Below are 15,497 nucleotides of genomic sequence, written 5' to 3'. Positions count from 1 at the left end.
TTCAATTAAGACACAAGAAAGTGTCTGCATTTTGCTTTGCATTTAACTGCCCTAAATTTAGAATATAGATAAAATCATTATTCAATGGTTGCTGATATGTGCAATTAAAAGCCAACTCGATTAAAAACGAAAGAAACCCAGTTAGAGGAGAATGAAAATTCAGAAGTGGGGTGGGCTGGCAGAGGGCTTAGCCCCGGGACCCAGGCTCTCTTCTGGGCCAGCGTGAGGTGGAGGAGGAGAGGATTTCCCCCCGGGAGAGGAGGAGGGAGGTCTAGCCAAGCGTTTTTTTAAAGCCAGGCATGGTTCCCCAGGAGAGGAGGGAAGAGGTTTTGCTGGGTAAAGAGCGGCAGAATTCCACTGACCTCTGGGAACACCTTGGGCCCCGTCTGCCTGGCTACCATGAGGCTGGCCTTCTGTAGATGCCGTCCTGATGGGCAAAGCTTGAAGATTTCCACACCAGTCTCTAAGAAGGCACTTAAAGCAGGTGAATCATAAGCCTCCTGCTAACCTGAGGATGGCAGGGATAATGCTACCTGATGTTTACTGAGTGACTGATTGATGGCTGTGTGTCGGGCACAGTGCTCAGTGTTTTTCGTGCCTCTCTGTGCTAACAGTGCTTGGGGGTGGCCACTGTTATTACCCCCAAGGAGTTTGGGTCATAGTCCCTAGACAAACCACTGGTCTTCAAGCTGTGTGTCTGCCACTTACCACCTAAATGACCTTGGGCCAGTCGATTAACCTGTCTGTGCTTAATTTTCTCATCTCAAAAGCAGGGATAGATCTACCTGCCTTATAGAGTTGGGGTAGATTCTAGACCAGATTCACACTAAACTAAGGCTGACTCCAGAGTCAGTGTTTCTCATGGGTGTGCTGGGCTGCTGGTCATGAGCTTGTCGTGATGTGTCAGAGATGATTTCAGGGTTAAACCCCAGGTTTGAGGACAGACACACTCAGGTGCTTAGGAAAAGCCGCCGGAAGAGTGAATGAGTATTTTTGACGAGGAAACCCCAGGGCAGTGTTTTACAAACTGCTTGGATGATGATTCCCTCACCTCCCTCCTCCCCAACCATAGGAAGTACATTTCACATCAAATAATGCCCTTGAATACATTGAGCATTTCCACAAGACAACACTTGCACCCTTTCATGGGCCATGCATTTGGCTTCTTTCTGTGGTTTAACAGTCATTAAAAAAATGCCTGTCGTGCCTCCTACACTGATCTTCTGACCCCTCTCTGGGTCTGAAACTGCAGTTCAGAGGGCACTGCTTTGGGAGATCTTTTGGAGAGAGGAGGCTGTGTCCCCCACACCTGCTGCAAGGTGAGCAGTGAGCACTGGGTACGGGAACCAGGCATGTGAGTTTCAGTCTGGTTCTCTCCTCCTGTCTTACTTTCTGCCTCCATTGCGTATGCATTTCGACTGGGGACTCAGGTTTGGTTCCAGAACCGAAGGGCCAAATGGAGGAAAACAGAGAGAGGAGCTTCCGACCAAGAGCCAGGAGCCAAGGAGCCCATGGCAGAGGTGACACCCCCGCCTGTGCGAAACATCAACTCCCCGCCCCCCGGGGACCAGGCCCGGAGCAAGAAAGAGGTCCTGGAAGCCCAACAGAGGTGAGGCTGGTGGGGCCCTGGGGTCTGGAGGCTTGAGGGGGACACAGGGTCGGGAACTCAGTGTGCGTTTCTTTCTCTAGCAGCCTGGGGAGAACTGTGGGTCCCACAGGACCCTTCTTCCCCTCTTGCTTGCCGGGGACCCTCCTGAATACGGCCACGTATGCCCAGGCTCTGTCACACGTTGCCTCTCTGAAAGGTAAGCTTCGTCTCTGTTGGCTGGCAGGGCAGGGCTGGGGCTTTGCTGGCTTGCCACTGTCTCCAAGGGGGTGTGGAGATTGTGCGGTCATCCCGTTTTCTCAGTTCCATCCATCGTTGTACCTAGGGCTGGTGCAGCTCCCTTTTCTCCTGTCAGTCACAGCCAGCACCCTGCAGAGCATCCGTTTCCAAATGTGCTGTCTTGTTTGATTTCTGCATGGCCTGAGATTGTGGGATAATGTCTTAGGTAACCCTGCACCCGATGGGGAATGTCTGAGCGGTGGTTGTTTCCGAAGAGACCCCTCCATGTTCACAGGCTGTTCCTTCTCATTGAGCAGTTTTGGGGGTTAACCTGCAGCTCATGGGTGAGGCCTGGGTGGGCGGTTGTCCCCAGCTTATGAGGACCCTCTCCCTATGGGTGGCTCGCCCACCTGCCTCCCTGGGGACTCCTGATGGCAGAGATCTGAACTGTTAGGATTTATGATTTTCCAGGATTTGCTCTCTTCTTAATAGCTGTTGTCTGAAGGATGCAAGCCATCAGCGATGTTTTGTCAGGCCCAGAGAGAGGAACTTTTGGCGACTTCTGGGGCAGCCCCACCGGATGAATGTGCCCATCCACTGTGTGTAAATTCCTGGCCTCAAACTTACTGCTTCTGTGATGAGGCCAGGCAGTTGTGCTGGCCAGGAGTGGGGCTGGGTTCTACCGTGGGTCTGAGGCAGTGCGGGTTACTGCTACTCTTGGGGTTTGTCTGTCATAGGGGTTCTGGGAGCTACAAGTGCAGGTGTAGGCTGTAAGCTTATTCCTGGAAATGGGCAGTGGGAGAGGACCTTCCTAGGGTGTCCCCTGTTTGTTCTGCATTAGGATCTGGGGTCTCCTGCCCTTGCGGGGGGTCACACACGCGTGTGTGCGCACAATGGCAACTGCATTGCAAATGTGGTTTCTGGAAGCTGAATGAGGGCATGAAGGAACTTCCCTGGAGAGTCTCTAGAAGAGAAAGAAGGGCATTTTAGGCTTAGAGAACAGCACATGCAGAATGCCAGGAGAGGGGAGGAGAACGAGGCTTGTTTAGAGAATGGTCGGTATGTTGGGTGCCCATGGGAGAGAACCCACAGATAAGGTGGAGGTGTCCTACAGGGACCAAATCTTGAAGGCTGGAGGCCATGCTCTTGGGTTTGGGTTTTCTACTGTAGGAGGTGGGGCCCCAAGGCCCGGAGCCACTTCTGAATGGTCCCGGTAGCGGGCAAATCCCCTCCCTTAGACAGCTGGCATGAATGGATGAGGCTCACCTCTGTCCGTCCAGCTCTGGGCCCTGTGCCCTTTCTAATGCTTCCTTCAGCTCCAGGGCCCAGATGCTCCAGGGGCCGTGTAGAGCCCCTCGCAGAGTGACCTTGGAACATATTCACAGGACACAGTAGGATGATAGGGCACTATGGAGGTGGAGTCCCAATTGGAAGGGGCTTCTGGAAGATGATCAGTGGGACTTCAGTATCATGTCAGGGACTGGTCTGGGCAGAGGGGCAATCCTGTGTCTGTCTCCCAAATCCTCTCTGCTTCGGTGGGGGCCAGCTCAGCTCCTGAGAGTAACCATCTCTTTTCTAAATGTTCTTTGCTTGCCCGACTCCAGCCTCGTGAGTTGGAGGTGATTCCCATGTCTCTGCTATGGCAGCCCATGGCTGGGCTCTCTGGCTAGCCAAGCTGGGACCCACGGAGAGGCCTGTAGTGGCTCGAGGAGGGGAGAGAGGGCCAGGTTGCTGGGCAGGGAGGGCATGACATTGTCTGCAGCCGGGAGGCCCAGGGTGGTGGTGAGAGGGAGACAGAGGCTTGTATCTTCTGAGTGAAGACCCAGGACAGAGGCAGGGGCTGGTGAGAGAGGCTGGTAAAGGTTAAATCTGTCACCCCCTCCTCTTCTTCCCTCACTGATATGTACTCCCCTCTGGCCCTTCCCTAAACTTTTCTGGCCGGGCTCTGACCCCTGGGGCCTGTCCTGTGCCTGCCTCATTAGAAACAGACTTTCCTTTGATGCTGCCCTTGTTAAGGGGACACACGGGGTGGAACTTGGGGAGTGTAAGAGCTTGCAGAAGTGACATCAGTCACAGTGTGCTCGCCAAACCGGGTGTATCTTCGTATGTTGTCCTGGCTCTCGCTTGGGCAGCCTGTGTGTGCCCGTGAGAAGTCCTTCCTGACTGCAGTCATATGTTGGGGCAGGTGACGTGCTCAGATGTTTCCAGAGCCAGGCAGGCGGTGAGTGAAGTGAATGTGTGTAGGCATTGTCTTCACTTCCCCACATACGAATGAGCTCTCGCTCACTTTTCTTGAGTGATATAACCCTCTTGGTCTATATGTCATTTACACGCTTTTGAGAAAGGCACGGGAAAAGACACACTTCTCTACTGTCAGAAACAGTTATTTGAGGAGCACGTTAAGGGGCACTCTCAGATTTGGGCTGGGCACAGGTGGGGCTGGGGGTGGACTGCAGGAGCACTTTTCCCGCTCGAGGGTCAGCTGTTACTCAGGCCAGCTGATGGTGGCCGAGTGGGTATGAGGACACAGCACTGCCAGAACTACTGAACTTTCTGGAGAAGTTAGAAGTATGGATTTTTAGTTAAGATATTCCCATCTTTTTTTATTAAAACATTTTTTTTGTGTATTTGTTTTTGAGAGAGAGGGAGAGAGCACACACGTGTGAGCAAGTGGGGACGGGGCAGAGGGAGACACAGAATTCAAAGCAGGCTCCAAGATCTGGGCTGTCAGGACAGAGCCCTACGTGGGGCTTGAACTCACGAACCGTGAGATCACGACCTGAGCTGAAGTCAGACGCTTAACCACCACCAAGGGGGCCCTAGATAGTCCCATCTTTTAAATGTGATCTCCAAGTCTTTAGGCCAAAGCGGCACACAGTTGGTCTGAGCAGTTGGTCTGGCTTGATATTTTGGTGTGAGATAACAGCTGGTGTCGGCTGGGGCATCTTTGCCTTCTAGAAGCCCCCGACCCCATGTGGTGGCACTTCTGGAAGCAAGGTTTTCTGAGCTGGAAGTCTCGGAGTCAGCTGGTCAGAACTCCCGGGCTCTAGTCCTGGTGGGCTTTGCTTTCCCTGGAGGTCCGGCTTGGGACGTCCGGCCTCTGCCTCAGGACCTGGGAAACAAGTGTGTGCCTACGAGTCAGTTTCTAGATACCCTGGGGTCCAACACCTGGTTGTTTTGTGGAACATTTATTAAGTGGTCTGGGGACAGGGAAGATTTCAGTCTCCTGCACCTTCTTTTCCCAGGCTTCCCCAGGCTACAGAAATGAAGTGCATAGGCCCAAGAGAGGAATACCCCCGATTTTCTAGGGCCTGGCTTGGTGCCAGGACTTCTGGGCTATGACCTGGCCTCCCTTCCCTCAGTACACCCCCAGAGGTGGCTGGTCAACCAATGCTGGCAGAACTAGTGGCCTGAGCCCTGCTTCCCAGGGGTGCTGGCCAACCGGGGGACTGCTCACCTAACTCGGAGATGCTTCATGCCTACTGGTGTTAGAAGGCACCTCTCTGGGCTTCTAAGCCCATCCCTCTTGTCACAAATGAGAAACTGAAGCTCAGGGAGGGAAAGTCACGTGCTCACACATGGCTTATTCGGCTAGGTCTCCCCTTTGGGGTCTAGGTTGCCCTCCACAGGATCCTAATGTGCCCTTTCATCCAGACACCATGTATTCATTTTCTCTCGGATGGGCACCTGTTGGTAGGGACCTTGGACCCCTACTCCCCTTTTCCCCAGCAAGTAAGGACAGCTGTGAGTCCACTGGGTATGAGCCCTGGGGAGGAGTCTAGACTTACCCAGGACTATCAGAGACCAGGACCATTGTAAGCTGAGCGCCACAGTCCCTCCAGCCTGGAGATGCCAACTCACTTCTCCAGGGCTGTGGCGACTTGCAAATAACCCAGAAGAAATAAATCAAACTCAGTGTCAGCTACAGACTCAAACTAGTGCTCATGTCTCCTTTCCTAGACTCTGTGGTCCTAGTGGGATCGTATGGCCCTGGGTTGAAGACAGCAAGTATCCTGGGTGGGCCACTGAGGTCTGGCCCCACCCTAGACAGCACCTAGGTGCCACTCCTCTGACACTCTGGACCTGTAGCTCCAGACCAGGGGCTGAGGATCTAAGCAAAAACTGTCCTGTGCTGAAGCCAACAGCTGGCCAGAGTGTGAAGGAAATGCCTGGCTCTCTGTGCTCCAGGGCAGGATCAGTCCTCTCAGGGAGCATTTGGAGCCCCTCAGCTACTGTTCCCAGAGCTAACTGCCTGGAGAGCATTATGTATAGTTACAAGTCAAAGGACTCTGAGTTGGGGGTTCTGGTCTTTTGGTTCAGGCGTTGTTGTGACAGATGCGACATCTTTCTCTGGGAAATATTAAGAGAACCTCCAGGGGCATTTGTGGGATAGCTTGGGGGTTGTTGAGTTTGCTGAGTTCCTTTAAGCTGCAGTCCCTGAAGGCTTATGTCCTTTAACGTAGTTGTATGGCTATTCACTTGTCTGGAAGTCTTTGGACTTTGAATGTGCTCTGAAAACAGGAGCATTCTTGGAATACTGGCTATCACGCTCCTTGAGCAGGCTGTGCTGGAGAAGGGGAAGGGCCAGCAGGGATGTTGGATGTAGAGGGAATGAGCTCCAGCCCCCACCCCCCAACACTTGCCTCCCAGAATACAGAGCTGTGTGGTGATGCCAAACCCTGTTTCCAATGTGAGTGGGGTGGACAGGCTGGGCCCTAGAAGCTCTGTGACTGTGGCCCAGAACATACCAATGGATTATGGGGGGAAGTAGCCCAGAAAATATGAAGGGGAGCAAGTCTCTCGGCCAGCCACTTTGCTGAGACTCAGCAGCACACAGACTGAGGAGTCAGTAGCAGAAAGCTCTGGAATATGGTTTTCTTAGCAAAGTAGAGAGACTCATTTTGATTCCTTGGAGAAACCTGTTGAAAGAAGGGGTCTGGAGTTTGGAAGCAGCTAGAGAGCTGGGGAAACCAAGATCAGACTGAAAATTGCACCATGGCATCTCGGAACTGCCGTGGCAGCGAAGCTCGACTCGCGGTTTTGCGTCAGGCCAGGGAGTGAGTGCAGAGACTTTCCAGAGCTTTGCCCTCTGCCGCAGCCCCATCATCCTGTGTTTGGGGGACTGTGCTTTGCTGCCGGCCAGGTCCCAGGGCTTGGTCAGGGTAGCTGAGACACAGCTCTGGGGCGGAGTGCCGGGGATACTCATTTAGCAGGCTTGGCGTGGGGGGTGGTTGAGGTGGTGCGTGCATGGATAGGTCAGCAGGCCTGCTCGGGCAATAGGGAGCCAGGGAAGGGTGGGAGGTGGGGGTGGCATCCTTGAAGGACAGGAGGTCACTGCCCCTCCAGGATGGCTGGTCAAGCAGAGTGTCCATGCGTGGAGGCGTGGCAGGCTAGCTTCCAGGCTCTGCTGGGCAGGCCCCGGACAGGCACTGGGCTGTGCCCATCAGGGAGTGAGGCAGCTGGCTACCTCAGGCTGGGAAACTGCCCACCGGGGACAGAGCTACGTAATTGAAAACCAGGCACTTGTGGGGGTTTCCTCCTTTAATTATCCTTTAATTATCGAGCAGCCGACTAGCACAGTGGCCTCAAGCAAGCGCTCTGGGGTGGCCCGCCTTGTGTGAGTCCTCGTCCTTCTGTTCCCTAGCCATGTAAGTCTTGAGCACGGTCCTGGGAGTCTCTGCCTCTTGTCAGCTATAAGATGGGGATCTTGATCATAATAAGACTGAAGTCATAGGACTGAATGAGAAGCACGTGAGCTAGAACACCTGAGGCTCTTGGAACAGTGTGTGGCACATGAGAGATGCTCAGTAAATGCTATCATTATCACCGCATCTCTCCGTTCTCATTTCCAAGTCCCTGGGTCCCACTCACCTTTAAAGGAGCCTGTGAAATGTCTGCTTCCTCCAAATGTCTTCCATTTCTCTGAAGTTTATTGCAGCTGTCACTTATCTTTTTCTTGTAACCTTCCTTGTTCCAAATTTGGCAACGATGGGGGTTCCTTCCTGTCCCTGGTAGGATTTCCTGGGCAGGGCACCCATTCCTTCTCTGGGACTTCACAGGCAGTGATAAGTTTTGTATTTTGGGATGGTCAGAGAGGGCCCGTCCTGGCCAGGCATGCAGTTAGTGTGTTTCCTTATTGAGGGTTCCATGGAAACTCTCAAATAAAAAGGCAGCAGGACCCTACCCCATGCAGGGAGGGTTTGCATAACAGTAATGGGTGTCCAGAGAAAAAGCCTTTGCAACACAAAGAATTTTCCTGTGCTGTCTTAATGGCCAGCCTTGTGTTCACAATTCATTAATGCAGTGGAGGTTATTAATGGCTGAGGGAGGCGCTTGGGTTTGTTCCGGGGAAGTGCTGGCCACAGGACGTGCGCGATGGGGCAGGAGAGCCACGGTCGGCGGCGGAGGCCCCCTCTCCCTGGTGCACTTAGCCCGGCTGCCTCTAACCTGTGATTCGGAGAGCGGAGAGCGGGGTGTGAGGTGGAGACTAATTACAGCTGCCAGGGGAGAGCTTTCATAACTCAGTCTGGGCTCATGCTGAGGGATCACAGTCACTCTCTGCACTGGGCAGGGGCATCCCATCCGACTGTCCTTAACTGGAGGGGGCGGTGAAGGGGAGGAGGTGAGACAGCATGCTGGGCAAGGCAGGCATGGGGGCACTGGAGTCATGGAGTCACGCCTGAGGGGAGGGAACAGCAGCAGAGCAAGGGAATGAGGTCTGACCTCTTTTTACTCTCCCCTTCCATCCCCTCCCAGGGAGCTGAGGTGGCCCCAGCCATCCCATGCTGGAGGGGCCCGAGGCAGACAGCTCTGATCCCATCTCCTATTATCTGTTTGAGGCACAGCTCAGAAGCTGCTAGCAGTTGGAGTAGCAGTCCTGGTCCTGAGTCCCGTATGTGTGTGTGTGTGTGTGTGTGTGTGTGTGTGTGTGTGTCTACCAAGGGGAGGCGAGGGACAGGGTGTCCATACTGGGGAAGGGTCTGGCCACATCCTTCCAGAGAGCAAGGCCCCTTACTTAGCCGAGTATGTTCCCTCCCTGCTTCACATTGGCCTTGGCCTTGGGCTCAGGCCAGGCTGAAGTGTCCAGATTCTGGAACTGAAAGGGCTTTATTGCCCAATAAACATCTGCCCACCGAAGCTAAACTCAGAGCTGGAGGCAGTCTTTTCCTTCTCCCAGTCCCCCAAAAAGCATTTTCCCTCTACTCCTCTTTAAGCACTTTTTTCCTCTGGCTTGGGAGTTTAAAACACACACACATGCACACACACACACACACACACACACACACACAATTAAAGAACATTAAAAAGTGTTTTATGGTGGAATATAATATTCATGAGAAAAATTCATAAAGCATGCATCTAGAGTGTAGTGACCCATTTTAAGCACCTAATATACCTACCCTCTGGGACTTTGCCTGCACCCCAGAAGCCCCCCAATGCCTGGGCCCCTTTTTCTTCCCCTTAAATGAGAGCACTGTGCTGACTTTTATGCTAATATAGCTTTGTCAACCACCTAAGCAGGCATTCTGAAACTTTCTTTCTCTTTCTTTCTTTCTTTCTTTCTTTCTTTCTTTCTTTCTTTCTTTCTTCCCTCCCTCCTTTCTTTCTTTTCTTCTTTCTTTCTTTCTTTCTTTCTTTCTTTCTTTCTTTCTTTCTTTCTTCTACCAAGAAACTTCTTCCAAGTTATGTTTCAGTAGTAGAATTTAGTGATTCATCACTTACATACAACACCCAGTGCTCCTCACAAGTGCCATCCTTAATGCCCATCACCCATTCAGCTCTTTCCCCCACCCCTCTCCCCTCCAGCAACCCTCAGTTTGCTTTCCGTATTTAAGAGTCTCTTATGGTTTGCCTCCCTTTCTGTTTTTGTCTTATTTTTCCTTCCCTTCCTCTGTGTTCACCTGTTTTGTTTCTTAAACAAAAACACTACTATTGAATCTTGACTCTTTTGAACTTTACGTATAAATGAAATCATACGAGACCCAGGTTCTTCATGTCTGCTTCTTTGGCTCAGCATTATGTTTGGGAGATTTATTAATGTAATTAGGTTCAGTGGTAGATTCTCTATGATATGTGTATGATCAGGTCATCTGCAGATAAAGATAGCTGGTCTCTCCCTTCCAGATCCTGATGGCTTTTCTTTCTTTCTTTCTTTCTTTCTTTCTTTCTTTCTTTCTTTCTTTCTTTCTTCTTTCTTTCTTTTTGGTCTGTGCCAGCCAGAAGCCCTAGCACAGTATTGAGTAGAAGTGGTGATGACGGGCATCCTTGCCTTATTCTATTTTTTAATAACAGCTTTATTGAGATATAATGCACACACGATACCATTCATCCCCTGAAGGGTACAACTCAATGATTTTTAGTATATTCAAAGGGTTGTGCAGCCATCACTAGGATCAACCTCAGAATACTGTCATTACCCTGTACCTATAAGCAGTCACTTCCCACTTCTCCCCAACACCCCCAGCCTCAGGACACCACTGACCGTGAACATTTTTGCTATTACTGCTGTGGACTTTTTATATGAATGGAGTCATACAATACGTGGTCTTTGTGACCACTCCTTGCCTATTCTTGATCTCAGGGTTTCAGTTATATTTGTGGTCTTTTATTTATTTATGTTTTGGATATCCTTTATCAAGTAAAGATATTTTCTTCTTGCCTTGGTTTTCTAAGAGTTTTATTTAATTATTAAAAAAAATCATGGATATGAATGAATGTTGCATTTCATTGAATACTTTCTCTGCTGCTATTGAGACGATCACATGATTTTTCTTTCTTAATGGGTTAATACAGTAAGTTACATTGATTGATTTTTTTCAATGTTAATCCAACTGTACATTCCTGGAATAAACCCAGACTAGATGTGACATGTCTTCCTTCTTATCTATAGCCGGATTCTGTTTGCTAATACTTTGTTCAGGGGCTTTTGCATCTATGATCATGAGAAGATTGGCTTGTGATTTTCTTATAATTTCCATTCCAGGTTTTAATATTGTTTTACTTTACCCCCAAAACTGAGTCTAGTAAAAGCAGCAGCAGAACTGCCCAGCTGTTTTATTATCTCTTCTGATTCCGAGGGCTGGCTGGGTTCAGCTACTTACAACATAGTATTGCTTCCTTGTCTGGGGGCTTGGTAGGGATGCTGGGAGGCTGGGAGCTCTCTTTTTCTCTCTCCCCATGGTGAACTTGGGGTGAGATTGAATGGTGGTTGATTCCCAAGAGTGTAAAAGAAGAAGATGCCAGACCTTCTTAAAGCTTACACCCAGAACAGGCACCGTGTTGCTTCTGATTCAGTCTATTGATTTAAGCTGGTCACAGGGCCAACTTAGACTTTAGTGGAGGGGACTGCATACAGGCATGAATGCCAGGAGGTTGGTTCATTGAAGGCCCTTTTTAGACACTGATGGACACAAGCATCAAAGATACTCCAGCATTGTGATTTGAGTTGGGGTGTTTTTGAACCTACCTTGCTTCCCAATCTTGACTACAAGCACTTTGAGGGCACTGGCCATATCTGGCTCACCTCTAGGACCTTCCAAGCCACTTACATCTGCCCCAAATGCAGAGCTAATGGTAGTTAGGCTTGGGTAAAGAAGGAAAAGTCATGCTGCTCTGGTGTGGGAGACAGACCTCACTTGGGAAGCTCCGGTCTATTCATCCTAGCCTGCAGTCCTGGCTGCCTGTTGGATGCCAGGAACAACTGGGCCCTCCTTTTTTTCATTCTTCATCCACTGAGTACCCTACTTTGTCAGACTAAACCAGTGGCTGAGCCTCTGGTGATGAATTAGACACATCTTTGTCTTAAGTGGTTCATAGGCTAAGGGTGAGCTTGGAGAGATAGTCAACAAAGAATTCCATCTCATGTGACATAGTCATGTGCTCTCTTAGAAGCCAACAAGGGCATGCAAGGAGTGGGGGAAGCCCTGAGGAGGGAGGACACATTTCCCTGTAGGAATAAGGAAGGCTTTCCAGAGGAGATGTTTGAGTTGGACTTGAAGGAAGCATAGGAGTTGCCCAGTGAGTAAGAGGACCCCAGGCAGACAGAACAGCGTGAGCAAAGGCACTGAGGTTGGCAGGGTTAGTTTGTCAAGGAAAGGGCAGAGCATGAAGTTGGACAGAGGCATGTTCTCAGGAGAGGATGGCATGGCCTCAAGGTGAGCCCAAGTTCTGGAGTCAGACTGGCCATGACCCAGAACTACTTCCCTCTCATCCTGGGGTCAACTTAGGGCAGACCCCAGTCTCCTCACCTGTGAGATGAGGATCATGATGGCCATACCCAACAGGACTTGTGTATCTGTGCTCTGGCACATCTAAGCATCCAGTAGGTGCTGGAAATTGTTAGGGCTATGTTAATGAGGCTGAGAGTCACTCGGGATCTAATTAGTGTTTGGTTTTTGACTCTGGGGCAGAGGATCTTATTTCTTGCAAGCATTTGCTCCTCAATGGGAGAGCCTCTTAGCCTCTAAGGCACACTTTATGAAGTCTGGGGTGTGTGCAACTCCAGAAAAGCAACACAGCCCTCTAGGTGCCCCTGTATTGTTTGTAAGGGTATAGGTATTTGGGGAACAGGGAAACTTGAGGGACAGAAGGTGGTCAATCCTTATGGGGAAAGTGATTGGGTCAACCCTAATCTTCTCCATGCCTAGTTGATATCAGGAAGACAGGGGTAGAGAATCCCAGCACCTAAGATTTGTAAGGAATCTTTTCTTTTTAATGTTTTATTTATTTTTGAGAGACAGAAAGAGAGAAAGAGTGGGCGAGCAGGTAGGCAAAGAGAGAGGGAGACACAGAATCCAAAGTAGGCTCCATGCTCTGAGCTGTCAGCACAGAGACTGACACGGGGCTTGAACTCACAAACTGCGAGATCATGACCTGAGCCGAAGTCGGATGCTTAACCAACTGAGCCACCCAGGTGCCCCAGGAATCTTCTTAATGAGTGTGTTACCATTCCAGGATATAGTGGGGAAACTGAGGCTCAGAGAGGAGATAAGACTGCCCAAGGTCACATAGTGCATCTGTGAGAAGTAGGACAAGTCAGGGACCCAGGTGTCCCATTGGCAAGCCCCCTACACCCTTTATTGATTCTGTTCCTTTTACAGGCACCTGCTGTCATTCTCTGGCTTTAAAAACTGCAACTCACTTTCCAGAAGCCATTTCCTATGGGTGCTGATGGGTTTGCCCTTCCTGCTAATCAATGGGGCCCTGGAGTGCAGGGAGCTGAGCAGAAGGTTTCTGGCTTGTGCCCAGAGGCAGTGGGAGAAGCAGCCTGCCTGTCCAGGGTTTTGGCTGCTGCTTCAAGGAGGGAGGGCGGTGCTAACTGGCATCGGTCTGCCCAGAATCTGGGCATCTGATTGTGCCAGGGTCCTTGGAGCTGGGTGTTGTCGTTATTTGTTTGCCCCTTCAAAGACATCCAAGCAGAAAGGGGGCCGTGGCACTGGCCCTGAGACTATCACAGTCCCAGGAATGTTTGGCTGGGCTGCCTCTCATCAGGGAGTGTTTGCTGAGCAAATGAACAGACGTCAAGACAGCGAGTATACAAGTAATAGGTGGAGTTCAGACCGGGGTGGGATTTAGTGTTGATTCTAGCAGAATACCCTGCCAGATTAACCTGGGGGTTTTGACATTAATCAGATTGAGCAACTTTGTCATGACCACGGCTTCTCTTTCCATGAAGTGCTGAGGAAGATTACCACCTGGGAGATGGTAACTCTGAGGACCTAAACTCTGCCAGTGCAGTCAGGAAAGAGACTCTTCCTCCCTTTCTTCCTTCCCCAAGTATTCAGTGTTTACCTTGTGCCCAAATGGGGCATTTCAGTTCTGGCATCAGGAGTACAGGGGTGAGAGTGGGTGAAGGGTGCTTCCAGCAAGTTTGGGAGGTGAGCTGGGTACACAGATAGACACAACTCGTGGTGTAAGGCACCACGTGTTAAACTCGTTTACCACATTTAACTCATGGTAAAAGGCAATTTAGACCATAAAACGGAGACAGGAGAAAGCACTTCAGGGGTTCTGAGTCAGAAGACATTTGGTTATGAGACCTTGTCCACTTGATCATTGGTGAGCACGCATAACCACCACATCTAAAAATCCGTGCTTAAATATGGCAGGCATCTGCCAACACCTTCCACTCAGGCACTCCTGTGAATGACAAGGAACTGGTATTATGAATTATAAAATACATTTTCCCTCTGTCTAGCATCTATCTATTATTCTATATCTATCATCTATCTATCTATCTATCTATCTATCTATCATCTATCTACACAGAAAAAGACATGAACTACAGTATTTGTGTTAAAGGTCTCATAAATCCACATACTATTTCCTCGTTCAATTCTGTTATCTTTAACCTGAACATTCCACAAGAAATCAGTGCGCAAGAGCTTTACTTGTAACCGAAATTGTAGTTCACGTGCCTTTATGATGAAAATGTGCTATCGGCAGAGACGAGACAGAACTAACTTAATTTTTCCTGTCAGTCTGTAGTAGATCAATTAAACTGCCAAGCAGATCAAATATTTCAGACTGTATTTATTACATTAAGTATTTATGTCCAGGCCAAGCCTTTAAAGCATGATGTCATATAGGAATGTAGGCCGATTAGATCAATTCAGCAGAATTTGCTGTAACTTAATGGAAATCTAATTGTGTGTTTTAATTTAGTGTCCAGGAGGTAGTATGTTCTCCAAACAAAACCATTTTCAGGCTGCATTTAGGGGTCAGATGGCTCTTGTGCAGACGTTGGTGATGGCTCATGTTGGTAGGGCTAGAGGGGAGAGGTTGTAGCCTTTTAGGGGGTTCGCTTGCTGGCAGGTTGGTCATACCCCATGCAAAGGGACTCACTGACCTCGAATCCCACCGAATGGGAGGGGGGTGGAGTATTCCTGGTGGGTTTTCCAGGGCGCTTCCTCTGCCCCATGTTCACTGGTCAGTGCCGACCTTCCATTAGCAGTTATGGAGGTACAGTGAGGTGCTGAGGACACAGCCCTTATTCCTTGGCAATTTCAGTGAGACTCTGTTCTAAAGGAGAACATCTGTTCTCATCATCTGAATAGAAGGAGACTGGAAATCACGAGTCACGAAAAGGACACCATTTTTATGACAATAATACCTGGTCAGTATAGAAAGGGTGGAAAATACAATAAAACACAAAGAAAAAGATAATTATCATTCATAAACTTGGTACCCAGAATCAAGCAGTATGAGTATCTAATATTGGTACATTTGTTTTCCTCCATCTATAAATGTGTGTATCTCTAGTGAATTTATGTGTTTTATAGCTTATTTAGAAATCAAAAATTTTTAACCAAAAAGCTTAAATTTATCAATATTTTCTACTCATAAATACATTTATATTTGTGCTATACCTGTGACTCCACGTGGATATGACACATCACTGTGCATATACACGTACACGTATATACTATGTGTATACATGTGTGTATTATGTATACACACACATGCATATACCAAAGTAGGATCGTGTTGACTTATTGTTCCTCAATCTGCTTTTTAAACTTAACATTTCCTTATTGTGTTTCATTTTTAAAAAAATTTTTTTTAACGTTTATTTATTCTTGAGACAGAGCATGAACAGGGGAGGAGCAGAGAGAGAGGGAGACACAGAATCCGAAACAGGCTCCAGGCTCTGAGCTGTCAGCACAGAGCCCGA

At 49.3% G+C, this 15,497-nt stretch overlaps 1 protein-coding gene across 3 annotated transcripts in view; it reads left to right on the top strand.

Annotated features, from left to right (window-relative positions):
* DRGX (dorsal root ganglia homeobox) overlaps positions 1 to 15,497 on the top strand; it is a 36,266-nt gene that overhangs the window by 9,950 nt on the left and 10,819 nt on the right. For 2 of the 3 annotated variants that reach the window (XM_019444906.2, XM_053909691.1), the window contains exons 5-6: positions 1,431 to 1,609; positions 1,690 to 1,805. In XM_019444906.2, coding sequence (XP_019300451.1) covers positions 1,431 to 1,609; positions 1,690 to 1,805 — 295 coding nt within the window. The remainder of the gene's footprint in view (positions 1 to 1,430; positions 1,610 to 1,689; positions 1,806 to 15,497) is intronic. The other variant, XM_053909692.1, reaches the window with a different exon arrangement.

Source organism: Panthera pardus, unplaced genomic scaffold (assembly GCF_024362965.1).
Source record: "Panthera pardus isolate Hobbes unplaced genomic scaffold, ASM2436296v1 HiC_scaffold_22, whole genome shotgun sequence".
Classification (NCBI taxonomy): Eukaryota; Metazoa; Chordata; class Mammalia; order Carnivora; family Felidae; genus Panthera; species Panthera pardus.
Note: the sequence above shows the minus strand (reverse complement) of the source record. Positions and strands in the feature narration are given on the sequence as shown.